The sequence below is a fragment of the Opisthocomus hoazin genome, chromosome 8 (genome assembly GCF_030867145.1).
Source record: "Opisthocomus hoazin isolate bOpiHoa1 chromosome 8, bOpiHoa1.hap1, whole genome shotgun sequence".
NCBI classification, from domain to species: domain Eukaryota; kingdom Metazoa; phylum Chordata; class Aves; order Opisthocomiformes; family Opisthocomidae; genus Opisthocomus; species Opisthocomus hoazin.
The window spans coordinates 57,257,898-57,273,131 of NC_134421.1; the positions used below are offsets into that span (position 1 = coordinate 57,257,898).

The 15,234-nt window shown below is 42.3% G+C and overlaps 1 protein-coding gene across 1 annotated transcript; it reads right to left on the reverse strand.

Moving 5' to 3' along the window:
- Window positions 1-10,588: 10,588 nt before the first annotated feature.
- Window positions 10,589-15,213, reverse strand: TPRKB (TP53RK binding protein). Its single transcript, XM_075428742.1, has 4 exons — window positions 15,018-15,213; window positions 13,470-13,592; window positions 13,002-13,178; window positions 10,589-10,982 (listed from the first exon to the last, which is right to left on the reverse strand). Exons 1-4 carry the CDS (start codon window positions 15,156-15,158, stop codon window positions 10,896-10,898), a joined length of 528 nt encoding a protein of 175 aa, XP_075284857.1. The 5' UTR covers window positions 15,159-15,213; the 3' UTR covers window positions 10,589-10,895.
- Window positions 15,214-15,234: the final 21 nt, after the last annotated feature.

Below are 15,234 nucleotides of genomic sequence, written 5' to 3' on the forward strand. Positions count from 1 at the left end.
TGGCAGGTTCGAACTATACACGTCCCTCCCCCGCTCCAAGGCATTCTGGGGCTTGTAGTCGGTCCGCGCTCCCCAACAGCGGTCGGTGGCAGGGCCGCGCCCGCCGCCGGGCATCAGCTGTCGGCCGTGGGCAGCTTCTCGCTGCGGGGTCGGGCTTGCAGTGGTGGCGGCGTCGGAAGGGAAAGGCGTCTGGAGCGCCCGGGTATCGCTGAAGGCCGCGGCGTCGGGGCCCTGCCGGGTGCGGGGCCTGGGGGTGACCCCGGGCAGAGCTGCGGTGGAGCCTGCGGGCGGGCTCCTTTTGCTTCCTCCACACGCTTGTCCTGGTGACTTCACTGCACGAGAAGGGACCAAAAAGACCTGTTCCTGAGCTGACATAAGGAACAGCAAGGCTCCGGGATGTCCATCACAGCTGCGGCCGATCAATGCGGGCTGACAGACTAGTTTAAAAAGTAGGTACGTGTCAGTGAGAAACACCAGGAGAACAGCACTCTTCCACGTCCCTTCTGATGTTTGATGCTGTGCAGTGCTTAGGGTTTTCCCCTAACGCAGCCTCAGAAATTGCAGTTCAGTGATGATCCTCATAGGAGGATGAGGAAGAACTTCTTCACTCTGAGGGTGACGGAGCACTGGAACAGGCTGCCCAGAGAGGTTGTGGAGTCTCCTTCTCTGGGGATATTCAAGACCCGCCTGGACAAGGTCCTCTGCAGCCTGCTGTAGGTGACCCTGCTTCAGCAGGGGGGTTGGACTAGATGACCCACAGAGGTCTCTTCCAACCCCTACCATTCTGTGATTCTGTGATGTGTTCTGAGTGTTCCAGGATGACTAACTAAATCACCAGCCTGGAATTTGGCAGCCGAATAAAAATGGTTAATCATGACCTGCAGGTTTTCATACAGAGAAAATATTTTGTAACCCTTTCTCTACTTGGCCACTTACGCGGGTATCTTCCGTGGAGCCTTGCAAGCAGCATGTATGCACCTGGAGTATATAGCAAGTATCCCGTGTGTTGGCTAATATGCACAGTAAATGGCTGGGACAAACAGGCTACTAGGCTGAGTATTAACATGCTCACCTTGCACCTCTCCCCCCTGCCCATCACCCCGGGAGTCCCTCCTGGCTGGCAGTGGTCAGTCAGGTGGGGAAGTGTCAAGGCCTTGTGGCTCCTAAAACAGGCCAGCCCTCATTATTACAGTTTCTGCCTTCTAGCTTTTTACCTCAAGATTTGATACCTGTTCTCTCTGGTGTTTTTCTCGTGAGTTCTTGAATTACTATTACTGATGTAACTATTTCAGTTCTACATTTTTACTGTTCTCTTGCATTGCTTTAGCTTATAGAATATCTCACTAATAGTGTAGTCGGTTGAAACCAGCATTAAACAAGTATGCATAGAAGGTCAGTCAGGCCTAATTATTTAGCTAAAATATGTACTCTAGTGCTAATGGAAGGCCAAGACGTTGGCAAGAGTGGTTGATACAGGAATGTCTAATCAGGAACTACTGTCCTTGGGAACAAAGTATATCTTGGAAAAATATGTAAGCTAATTAAGATGTTTCTGAACAATTTGGAACTGTCAGCAGAAGAATGATAAAGAGCGCCTTTAAAAAAACTATCCTCATTATAATACAAAAACCCACAGCCCTTGAGCTCAACACCCTGGCCCAAGCAGAGACCCTTACTCTTTACTTGTGTAAGTATGCTATGTGATTGTAACCAGCTGTGCTAGCTTTGTGGCGTTACCACCTAGCACCCTTCTCTGCGCAGACATGAAATAAACTGGTACCTTTGCTCTGTGTGCATACTGCATGTTGCACACCGGGTAACGAACTCCGTTTGTGAGACAACAGTAGCTGAACAGCAATTTTTTTTCACTAAGTTGAACAAGGGTCCACTGCTGTATTAGCAAAACTGGGCCTTGCACATTATAAAGGATAATTTTCCCCAAAGAAATTTACAATAGAAGAGTAAAACTTGGGAGATCTCAAGAGTGTAATATATGACCAAAAATCAACAGTCTCACACTTCTGAGGTGAGGCTTGCACATACCTCCTTTTGCTTAGTTCAGTCAAAAAGTGAAAGCATCAGTAAGAAACAGAAAACCAAGATGGGACTAATGCAGAAAAGGGTAAATACTACACATCTTAGGACTGAAGTAGAAAAAATGTGTAAAGAAAGCTAAAAACAGACAGGAAAAACTCAGTGTACAACTTTTATTGTGGCATCTCTGTATATGTTATTTAAGAAAACAGAATCCAAAAGTTGTAACAGCCTGTATTCTCAGAATCAAGTCTGAAAAAGCTAGAAGTGATTCAAGTCAGTAATTCTTTACTGATGTCCAAATTTCTTCCTCCAACTCTTTGTAATATTTTTGGTTTTCTGTATTTAATACATTATTAATAATGAAGACTGATATGACGTCCTGAGTAGCTCCACTGGTTCCAATGACACAGCTTTGCTCACGTAGCCACTGGAAGTAAACCGCACGTGCACTTGTCCTGAAACGCACACTGAGGTACTGGTCTTGTAACAAGTTTACGTAAAGGAAATGGACACGGGATCAGTTTCCGTTAAACGGTCACAGTGTTGATGAAATTAAAATAGCTCTTCTTATAAATGTTATTTATGGAAAAGGGTTTTAAGACCACTGAGAGTATGAGTAAACAATCTCAGTCTTAATTTTCTGGAGTGTAAGTGATATCCCAAGACATATATGGAAGTTGTTAATTGTTTTACTAAAACCGAAGGAACCGATTTTATTTATATAAAAACATAAATGGTAGGCGAAGAAAAGGCAAAAACCTTTAGAAATGCACCAGAACTACAAGTTCAGATTTGTTTTAACAGCAATTATATGTGACAATAATCTTAAACTAACAGTTAAATGAGAAATAAGGTTATTTGAATTTTTTTGATATTTTAAAGATGATGCAAGAAGGTGTTCATGTTTTGTTTCGGGGAAGAAGGGCTTTGGCCTGTTTTTCTAAACTACAGATTTAAATGTGTTTATCACAGAATCACAGAATGGTAGTGGTTGGAAGGGACCTCTGGGGATCATCTAGTCCAACCCCCCTGATGAAGCAGGGTCACCTACAGCAGGCTGCACAGGACCTTGTCCAGGCAAGTTTTGAATATCTCCAGAGAAGGAGACTCCACAACCTCCCTGGGCAGCCTGTTCCAGTGCTCCGTCACCCTCAGAGTGAAGAAATTCTTCCTCATATTCAGCTGGAACTTCCTATGCTTCAGTTTGTGCCCGTTGCCCCTTGTCCTGTCGCTGGGCACTACTGAAAAGAGTTTGACCCCATCCTCCTGACACCCACCCTTAAGATATTTGTAGACATTTATAAGGTCTTCTCTTCTTCAGGCTGAACAAGCCCAGCTCCCTCAGCCTTTCCTCGTAGGAGAGATGCTGCTGTCACCTACAAACATTTACTGGACCATTGGATTTATTATACTAAAACCACCATTAACCCAGCTAATCATGCAGTACCCAACTTTTGGGAGACCTTCTCCGTTGGCACAGCCTCTTGATAATTAACGGCTCCAAGTGGTCAGGGAAGAATAGGACATCTGTGACTTTGTTACTAACCCTAAATATCCAAATGTTTTCTTTTGTGCTGATGCACTGCTTATTGACTGCCTGTTGAATATGACTGTGTTATAAAAGTTGACAGATTATTAAAGAAGGTACTTACTTTTTCATAAAAGTGTTTGAATATTAGAGCACATCTAAGTGATGGTGGCTTGAAATTTCACTCCAGGCAAGTTAAACCGAATTAAAGTTGTAGAAAGGAACTAAGTTTTACCCGAAAATAGCCTGTGATCTAATAGAAAGTAGTTCTAAGTTACAGCTCATCCTGCATTTTTCATCACCAGCACCCTCCATCTGTGCATTACTTGTGTTGCTATGAATTTGGCAACACTTTAGCAGTGAGCTACTGTTTATAAGAAGGGATCCCAGCAGCTAAAAGAAGCCAGTCGTTGGGATTACTCATTACTTGCCTTGCGAGCTGCTCCAGGGAATTTCTTGAAAAACTATGTCAAAATCAGCTTTAGAAAACCAGTAATTTGAGAATTTTGATTGACACATATCAAGTGCTCCCAGATTAGCATTGGTCAAGTTGGTGGGCTTGGAAGAAAGATTCTTTTTGTTGGTACTGATTGAAGATTTTCCTCTTTTGTGCAAGGAAACAAGAGGATAAAAAAGGCCTTTTTCCTCTCTGCAAGAAGAAATCTGACGCATTGGGAGCTCAGTCACCAAGACACCATGCATGCTTCCAGGAGGTAAGCTGCACATCTGCATTCCCCTCAGGTAGGAACAGGAGAGCAAACTACTGATAGGATGTTCCTCTTGTGGTCTTCACACGATGCTGCTAGATGATCATGAAATGTATTATTTGATTTGCAGTTACACAAGACGGAAGGTAGCCCTTGTCCTGATGTGAATGTTATATATGTATTTGTAATTCTACAGCTACTTTCTGTAAAATCTCAGCTGCAGAACTTCTGTTTTATTGATGAATTCCCTTTTGCGGATTGCACTTCCTAGTCATTCATTTTTAACAAATCAGTTTTGACAGCTCTCTTCCAAGTGTGCAGGAGTATATGAATATGATTTGTGTTTAAAAGCCCTTTACTCATAAGCTGTGTCTGCGGTAACATTTTTGGTTACTCCTACTCTTCTGTGATAATAACAGCAGGAGCATGTATGAACGAGAGCTGCAATATGTCTAATACTACTCAGACCCCTTCCTAAGCAACATGAAAATGACAAGCTGATTGATCTCCTTTTGGCATTCCAGTTCAGATGGAATTGTGGACGTTCAACTTCTTTTTCTCTTACAAAAAAAAAAAGAAGGAGGCCCCCTGGGGCTTAGCAGGCAATTTTCAGTGGAGATAATAACAGGAGGTCAGTTACTATCAGCTGACACTTCTGCTTTCAAACCGTTTGGGAAAGGTGGCAAAGCAATGTAAAATGTCACTCCAGAGAATCCTGCAGATATGCTTTGTGTAGTTACTCCTGATGGGTGTCTCATGAATTTCTTGACACAAGCTGCTGAGGGAAGTCCCCTCTGAAAAGCAGAGATAGAAATGCATTATCAGAGTAGGGTGGGAAGCTCACATAGCACACTGGTAATTTTTTTTAAACCCTGCCACTTTCATAATATTGCCAAATGAAAGGGTATGTTTTTCCTCATACAACTGATCTGTATCAACAGTGAAGAGTAAGAGCACTGTGTGTCCTCTAACAAGCCCATACTCAGTCCCGCTGCCTGTCAGCGGGAGAGATACCAAATGGCTGGTAAATGTTTTGCATTTCCAATTATGGACATTACTTTATTAGCCCCATACAGTTTGAAGAGCTCTTTCCCAAATCTAGTCAATGATACAATGCACACTCTGGACTTCATTATAAACACTATTGAACTGTTAATAAAAAAGAATCCTTTTTAATCTCAGTCTTGCTTTTTGTTATGGCAGGATACATTCTCTCCGTGCTCACAGACAGAAAGCCAATGGGAACAAAAGTGAGAACCGGCAGAGCACCTCTGGGTTCAAGCACCAGCATGGAGATGATCTTGCCACAGTCCATACCCTTTACACAGTGATTGTCCTGATCCTTCTAGTGGCAATTTGGGGAGCCTGGTCGAGAAAGGATTCATCCTCATAGCAGCAATATGCTTTCTCTGTCAAATATTTAAAGGAATATTTATGTCGATTATACATACCCCGGAGGTACAAAAAAACCCAGTCTCAGCGTATTACAGTTTACTTGAAACTGCTTAAACTGTTGCTACTTGTGGAACTGAATCTGTGAAGCAATTTATTAGGCAATGTACAGAACATGACTTTGTGAATAACATATACCTGTTTGCACTGTACGTGTTTATATTACCCTTTGCATGTACGTGAAGCTTAATTTAAGCACAATATGCTAGCAAGAAGAAGAGTTGAACTTATGTTTTTATTGGTCAGTGTTTTGTATATTCACCCCAGCTTTCCATTTTTGAACTTAAGTTGTCCAGTCTTTACCTCTGCTAAGATTACCTGTCCCAGTCCACGGTGAAACATACACTATAAGCAGGCAAATAATCTGGCATGTCACAACAACATAGGAAAAAACCCCAATAAAGCTAGCTATCCTGCAGGCAAAGGAAGACCTCTGAACCACTCAAATTCTTGTCTCCATTTCTGAAGAGAGTTTATATGGGACTTGCATCTGCATATTTTTAACTTACGGTAATGCCTTTGTAAACTCAGGAATAAAACCGTGAAATAAGCTGTATTGGTAAGAATCCTTTATTGCAGAACCAGCTGGCTCAGTCTGCAATCTTGTACCAATATATTTAATTCATCTTCAACCACTGCTTGCTTTTCCATAACTCATTAATATCTCGTGGCAGTACCAACCTCTACATACACCAGCCCAATCTTGATGGGGGGCATTCCATACTCCCACTTTTTCAGGGAAGTAACTCCCCTCGAAAAACTGCAAGCTGTCTGGAAATACAGCCAGCTGGCAGACTGTTAAACTCATTGTTTATTGTATGGTTGCCTGCTCCTGATGAGCTCAGGTTAATGAACTGGCAGCTCTGAGGGGCAGTGACTGTTGGCAACAATAGTTCAAGTCTTTGGAGCTTAAACTCATCTTAACCCCCAAATTTCAACATTGCCTAAACTAACAAGCAATATCCTAACAAACAAAGAAGAACTGCAAGACATTTTGAATACTTAGGAATGGATAGATACATGTTTGTAATTACACAGTACCTGTAGACAATGCAATTCCTCTAGGTATCGTGTACCTCGTTCTGGTATCCACCCACAAGCAGGAGGGGTCCGTAAACAGAAATGTTTCTCAGAAGCCCTACATGACCTACCTCCAGGAGAGTTTACAAAGCACAGGGCAGCACCAGAGACACCTGTGCCAGCTCTCAGCAGGCTGGTGTGGGTGCTGGAGTTGGCGTTCCTGTATCTATGCAGCGCTCCGACAGTGTTACCCTGCTCAGGCAATGCCCTTGTTAAGGTACCACCCCATCATGCTTTGACATGGGAGCAAAGCTTGGATGATGCTCTCTGAAGAATAGCAGACAAAGGAATAATAATAATTAAAAAATGATGATTAGCACATTAAATACACTGTCATAGGACATAGGGACCCCAGTCCTAAACCATATAGCATGAACTAATGTTGCAAGTGAAAGCAAAAGGATGGTCCCTCCCCTGTAAACGTACCATTCAAGTACACGAGAAGAGAGGGGGATTCAGATGTTCTGGTGGTAGCATGAAAAACCCCAAGCGATGGGAGTTGTGTGACAGGCAACAGCCTCAGCGTGCTGGAAGCTTACCATCATCAAGGCTTTTGCAGGAGAGAGGGAGTTTTGACAATGGGTCAAACAGTGGTACTGAATAATCATTTATTCTGAAAGTGATGAAGGGAGCTTCCCCTAACTGAAGGAGGCACGGAAGGAGGCCCGAAGCTGCAGCTTTGAAAACAACGCGGCAAAAGAACAAGCTTAGGCTGTAGGACACCAATGTGGCCTGAGAAGGGCTTCGGAAGTAAAAGCAGACAGGTAAAAGCAGATAAGTGAAAGCATCTCGGGATGACAGAAGAGAGGAAGCCAGTGAACAGAGCTGGGGATGGGGGATGCTTAATGGTGAGGGGAATTCACTCCTGGAACCAGTCACCAACAGCTGACGTGGATTTTTTCTTTGCTTAATGTTTTGCAAATCGGGTTGGTTATTTGTTCTAACACACGTAGTTTTTAGAAACTTTAGCTTTTACTATTATCAAACGCACAGTTCAGAGGTGCACAGAGTGCAGCTCAAACTGAGCTGCGAGATCAGTGAACCTGCATGGCTTGTGCTGCCACGCTCATCACGACGGCATGCAGATGTGGCCGCACAGCACTGAGGAGTCATCATCCCGACACGAGGCATCCTCCTCTCTGCTTCTCTCTCTCCCTGCAGAACCTCCGACTGTCCCCTTCACTGCGAGGATTGCCATGTGCCAAAACACACACTCCCCCAACCATGAGACGGGCACACGGCTGATCCCACACACATGCACCAGCCTGCAGGTGAGGGCTGCTGGTGAACCCTGTCCAGCAGGTTGGACGAGGCTGAAAGCTTAGGCAAACAGCAATAGCCTGCTGGCTTTACAGCATATTACAAAGTCATTGCCAAAGATGGCTTTGTACAGTCTGTTTCTTGCTTGCCTCACCACCTCTATTTTTTTTATTTCCTTAACAAACTCCTGTATTGCAAAGCATTCAAGCAGGAAAGTGAGTTCTGTGGTGGACGAGGTTTTAATCATTGCCTTTTACAAGCACAGACTGCTGGTTTTGCTCAATTTTTGTCATACAGACTATGTTAAAAAGGCAACACAGGCAAAAAAGAACCACCAACCCAACAACCACCCCACCTAAAAAACAGACAACTGACCACACATCATACTTCTGAACTTAGCTGCTAAGTTTATAAATCCTGCAGGTACAATCCTGCCTCTGAAGCACTGGAGATCCAAGTAAGGTATTGAAAATGTTTCAGCGTCCTCTCTTTCACCTTGTGATAGAGGAGACGAGGTATGAAAGTTCAGAGGAGACAGCAGCAGAACATTAATATTTTGAAAAACCTGTCTTTTTTCCTTCAACTTTTGCTTTGCTGGAAAATGGTGGTTGATTTAACAGTAACATTATAGATCCAAATTTACTAATTTTTAATATGTTTAGAAAGACAAACATAACTTTGCAGGGTCAACAAAATCTACATTTTTTACCAGTTTTTGTAAATAGGTAATTTAACTTTGATAGTGCAACCAGGACTAGGGAAAAACTGTGGTCTTGCAGGGCAACAGCATAGTCTTCACTGCCAACAGACCCAAATCATCCGCCTGACTAAATGAATACGACAGAGGCTTTAGCTCCCAAAATGATTTCCAGTAAATCCACCCATGAAAAGAGCTCCTTTGGGTCTCACAGTAAATCACAATTTCATAATTTAACTCATGTCAAACAGTAACAAACTGATTATTGCTTCTACACCAATGCAATAGATTGACAAGAATCAGAAATGGGGAACACAAGTTTGGAATGTGCGTATCAAATGTCATGTAGTGATCTTTTTATTAATATTTCTCCTATATTAAAGAGATCAGACTGATGTTTTACACATGTTCCAAAAAGGCTGTGGTTTATGCATACCTGTCTGCTGTTATTTTAAGCTACCAAGAACAATGCCAGCAGTTCAGCCAGCAGATCTGATGATACACTCCATGTACCAATTGGACTGTCAGACTGTTATGCATGTTTTATTTCAAAAGACTCAAGCCCTTCCAAGCTCCATTTTTTACCACTGCCTCACACTTCCCTTTAGAGAGGATGATACATTCTGTAAAACCACCTTTAAATGAAGAAATTAGCACAGCCAGTTTTCCTGAATCATTTCTTTTGATAAACCTTATAATTCCTTTGGTACTGGGTTAAGTATTTTGCTGATGATTTTGGCTGGTAAGGACAGTATATACACTATGGTGTAATTGAGGGTCAGATTAACCAAAATCAAAATGCAAAACAGAAGCTAGGCATTTCCATATTAAATACAGAAACGCAGACAATGCTACATCTATATGTCAGTTTGCTGGTCTGTTTACCGTGGTGGATAATGTTTCAACTCTAACTCACACTTATCTCTCCCCCAGAATACATTTTGTTTTCCCAAACACTGTGTAAGTATGTGGGGCATACTCTTCCAAATATCTTGCAAGTAGGCAAATTGTAATACGTCAGAGAACATTAGGGAAAAAACCCAAAGATGCAGACAGCTATATGGTTTTATACACGTCCCAGAAAAATAATACAGCACAAAAAAACCAAACAGTATGGATTTCTACCTAATTTGGAAAGCAATTTTTCTTAAACAGGATGCCAGCATATGATTAAATGATACTCATGCAGCGCTGTTGGACCTGGTGACTACTGGAAATCCCTTTGATGGCCTTTCCTAACACTGGTTCAATGAAACAAAATGAGTTCAATGGTCCTTTGAGAGTGCTATGTAAGTTAAATTGACCATTTAAGTGAATATATCTATGGTGCAAATTTCTCTGTGAATTCTGGACCTGGAACCAGACTCTAGTAAGTCAGCATCATCACTCACAATTCAGTGTTATGAAGTAAAAGTACCTCTCATTATCCTTTAACACCAACAGTCAGGTATGACAGCGACAGACCCGCACCTCAGCAGCACGCGGCATCTGATGACATCAGATTGTCAGGTGCCACCACCACCGCCGCATCATCCATACTGACCTTATTTGTTGCTCTGCACACCTCTGATGCCCCCAGCACTGGCTGCCATGGTGCTCCTCCCATCCCTCCCAGTTCTCAAAGGAAACTTTCCTTTTGCTAGTCCCATCAGTGATACTTCGTGCCACAGAGATGCCTTTTCCAGCAGTAGTATCGTTAAAAGGATATCATCCATCAGGGTGCCAAAGCAAAACCAATTAGAGGAGGATTAATAAAAATGATTTACAATGTTTGAACCCTATCTGGGACTAGCAAAACATTTGATGAAAGAGAAAAGTAAGTACAGATTTCCAAGACTTCTGTTTATGATCAACTTAAGGTACTGGCAAAAGTGATTTTCTTTCTCTTGTTAAGAAAATGGACAGAAATGCCAATGGCAAACTCTGCTTTGCACAGCAGAATTGCTCTCTGTGCTTAGAACTCAGCTCAGATTGCCCCCATATCCAAGCTCGCTCGTTTGTGGTTAAAGCTCAGATGTCATCGAACTATTCAGTACTACACCACTTTCTCTGAAAAGCGGGATGAATTGCAATGAACTGTTTTTACATCTTACAAAGCCCTCTTTTTCCTTCAAAAAAATTTATTTCCACATTTTCATAAAACATCCTTTGTTGACATTCTGCAAACAACGCTATCCAATAAGGTGCTGATTTTTTCTTCCTGTGGAGTAACTTTGTACATCTGCAGAAAAGAAGAACAAGAAAAAGATAAAAGCTGTATAAGGAAGAAAAAAATTGATGACATATCTTCTAAAAATCTGTACACAAGAAAAGATTTCCCCCCTCCCCCACTTTTTACATTGCAAATTCCTATCGTATTGTGACTGCAAGACAAAATAGGGACTGAGGAACCAAGCAAATTCTGAAACTGCAAGGCATACAGGAAAGCTAAGAAACTGAATGACAGCAGCACTTTTAACTCCACAAGTTATAGGCTATGATTTCTCCAATTCTGTTCATATGTCTCCCATCATTACTTTGAAAGACATAATCAAGTTGATTTAAGTTACTTGAATTATATCACACAAAAAACACATATGCTTCAAGATACCTATCTACCATATGGTAATCTGTTAAGACCATGCATGCTCTAACACAGCTCCTGGCAGCTCATCAACACATTTTTATTTTAGCCGCCCATGCTGTGACTAAATAGTCACATGCTTAAGATTATGAAACTGTTCAGGACGGAAAATTTATTTTTCATTAAATGGATATTTGCCTGAGAAAACAGGAAGCAAAAGTGCCTGAATGGTAGGCAGCAATCTGGAATTTATTTTTATGTTCCAACTTCCTGACAATGTTAAGAATTTAAAGACTTAAAATCTGTGATGTCAGGGTTTGACACCTAGAACTTTTTTTCAAATATAAAAAATTTAAGAAAGAAACAGTCAAGGTTCACTTAAAACAAGTTTCCAGTTGTGCTAAAGAAATACAGACCCTACGTTAATTATGTTCATCGATATTCAATCAGACTGATACCTGTGAATGTAGTGAATGTAGCAGATGTAGATAAAAGTTATCACTTCAAGTCATCCGAATCATTGCACAACAGACTAATTAAAACCAAAGCAAGTTGGGAATAATCGGGATGGTTGTAAGGTGAGAGACTGCTAAATAATCCCCCATTAGACAGCTCAGCCTTGGGAGAGCAGATGTACGAAACTACAGAGATAAGGGGGATCCAAGATGACCGTAAGACTGGAACGAAGCAACCCTGAAGGACACGGTAGACATGATCTTGGAACTGAGTTTGTGCAGAAGCAAAGGTCAACCAGCAGACACTGTGATGAAGAGTATATGCCTTCATCTGAAGACCCCTGATGACCACCGACAGGCACCAACAGACATGTGCGAAGGACATTAACATATGCTAATGAGTTATCGGAAAAACTATGAATATGATAAGCATTTCTCAGAAATATAATGAATATGTATGTTAACATAGCACAAATACCTAGTAATTGTGTATTTTCGGCACGCACAATTGGCGGAGCTATCCCCTGTGTGTCCAGCGCTGCAATGAAGAATGCCTGCGTTCTAAAACTCCAAACTTAGAATCAGAGTCATAGAATGGTTTGGGGTGGAAGGGACCTTAAAGATCATCTGGTTCCAACCCCCTTGCCATGAGCAGGGACATCTCCACTAGACCAGGTTGCTTAGAGCTCCATCCAACTTGGCCTTGAACTTCTTCAGAGCTTGTGCACAAATACCACACACAATTTAGCTCTGACCAATGAAGCAGTGAAACACTATACTTTCAGCAATGTGGGAAACACATTTATTGCTTTTCAGATATTAATAAATCCGCCAGTCGTGTCAAATGAAATGGTTGACTATAGCTTCTCCCCCCCCCAGCAAGTTCCATATCAGAAAATGAAAAGAATACAGCAGAAAAATAGCTGAAAACTTATTTTTAAAAAAATCAACGCCCCCCCTCCAAAAAGGCAGACAGCCTCTTTCTTCCATATGCACTGTGAAGAATCCAAAATGGTCAACTAAATCATCAAACCAGAGCCACACAGTTTCAGCTGAGCCACCCACTCAGATTTGCATGGTACAGGCTCAGCTCTTCCGTTGGCTTCAGAAGAACATAAAAGCATCTTAAGTTTTAGAGAGTGAATTATTTCGCCGCTTTCCAGTAACAAGACAACTAAACTATCCCTTTTCTCTACACCAGTCATCTCTTTTGGCTACGTACCTTTTTAATCTTGGCAGTGTCTGTTAGCTGGGGGAGTTCATCTAGAGGAACCTGTTGGCCTTCTACCTGAGACGTGAGATCTTCCAGATTTACAGTTTTTTCTCCATCCACAACCAGAACAATGAGTACTGCTGTGTCACTGTCTGAAATGCCAAACTTTTTAAATGCATCTGAAATCTAAGAAAAGGTGAAAAATATCAAAATATTGTTAGTCACTTTCTCACTACATATAAGCAGCCTTTTCAGTTACTGGGTCAAATAAACCAAGAGTATAAATTGACACACGTTTTACACTAATGGAATTCTAACAAACTACAGGAGATAACAGCATATTAGCATTATTAAAAATAACAGTAACTTCTATTAGTAGCCAGGTAAACAGTTAAGTGAATATTTATATTTAGTTTGGCTGCATGGATCTTAGGAAGCTTCTCTAGGAAAAAAAGACATTTGTTCAGTAAATCTTACATTGTTGTTTGGTGAAAGGCTGAAAATAATTTCTGCATAGAGAGATCTGGTCTTCATTTTGCCGATCTTGTGTAGATGAACTGCTTTGTTGGCCGCCACAAGAATTTGAAAAGTATCTACAATCTGTAAAACACAACAGAAGAAGTCAAAACAGAAATTTAACATACTATTTTGAACTCTTGAAAAAATCCTGACCACTAGATAGTCTAATTCTGCAGTCATAGAAGTGAGCAGAACAGTATTCTGCTAGATATCTTAGCAATTCTTGCTCTTACAGAGTCAATGCGATTATTTCCTGCGTGGGGTAATACTTCACATAAAAATAAAGATTACAGTCTCTCAGTCAGGTAACTGAAATCTTTTGAAAACGGAATTACATTACTAAATCTTCTGTCAGTAAATTGCCAGAACAGATTTTTTTTTTCCCCTTCCCTAACTCCTGCTTTGCTAATTCTACCAAAAAAAGACTAGATTCAGAAACCACTTATGGGTTTAAATGAGAACAAAGGCTCCAAATAGTAGATTTGGGTATATTGATTGGTCTTACATGAACTCACACAGCAGGCTTTTGTCTCCTTTGACACCTGCTAGCTAGAGGTTGCTCTAGAGAACAGCTTCTGCAGAAATCGATGTTCCTACTGAAGCAGGGTTCAAATACGTAGGAACGGTAACTTCTTGAGGAAGTTGTGGAAAGCAGCCACAAGCAGTCACGTGCCATGCAGGACTGCAGGCTAACAGACACAGGAACTTCTCTTTCACCGTAACAATTTCCTGACAGCCCTCTCCCGAGCAGAAAGACCCTGTCATTACATTAGCAGAAATTTTGATGGAAAGAACCCATTCGCCTAATTTACATGTAGCATATTTCATTTTATTTTTTATTCAAGCCTCAGATTACTCTAGAAGCATGAAGTATCTCAAAAGCATCTTGTTTATTAACATTTAAGCTAAAAGCTGTGTTGCCCATTAGTGAAGACATAGAGATGTAGATCTATCAAATGAGAAGTAGATCTAACACCCATTAACGATAATTTGAGTTGTGCGCATAAAAGTGTGGAACAAAACACTTCTGCTTGCTTGTGGAAGTAATTTTTTCTGTATTAAGTGCAAAGCCCTTAAAACAACAGGCATGTCTAAGGCCAGCTCTCTCAATCCAAAGTAGTCAAACCAATATAAACACAATTTTATTCTAAAAAGTGTGCTTGAGCTGACAACAATTGCATGTAGCAATCGGTACTACATTGTACAGACAGCACCCGGTTTAAACAGCTCCACCTAGCAGGATGTGAAGCGAACCAAGACGATGGCGTTTTGGCCGCGGCTGCTTCTTTCACGGAGATGAACCCCGACACTGTACCACAGTGTACAGCGTAACCACAGCGAAGCACGGGCACCGCGCAGCGCCTGTACAGCGGCACGCGTGACGGCGGCCACGAGTTCTCCACAGAGCCCCCACCGGGAAGGGTCTCCACAGACCTCCCACGGGGAAGGGTCTCCACAGACCTCCCACGGGGAAGGGTCTCCACGCCGCAGGAAGCGCCCGCTCACCATGGCCGGGTTGATCAAGGCTCCCTCAATGGCTCCCTCCACGGCCTTCCTCCTCAGCGCGGCGGCGTTCCTCACGCCGTGGAAGAGCAGGAGGGTGACGGCGCAGCCCGGGAACAGCTCCAGCGGCCGCGTCCACTCCATCACGCCCGGCAGCACGGCCCGCGCTCCCCGCCCCTTCCCGCCCGGCGCGGCGCGGCCCGGCCCGGCCGCCCGCCCG

Excerpts from the sequence above, each read along its gene's own strand:
- TPRKB (XM_075428742.1), bottom strand. The coding sequence starts at position 15,158 with ATGGAGTGGACGCGGCCGCTGGAGCTGTTCCCGGGCTGCGCCGTCACC. Across the intron at positions 13,593-15,017 it reads CCTTGATCAACCCGGCCATG|ATTGTAGATACTTTTCAAAT; the intron begins GTGAGCGGGCGC and ends TGTGTTTTACAG. Across the intron at positions 10,983-13,001 it reads ACACTGCCAAGATTAAAAAG|ATGTACAAAGTTACTCCACA; the intron begins GTACGTAGCCAA and ends TCTTTTCTGCAG.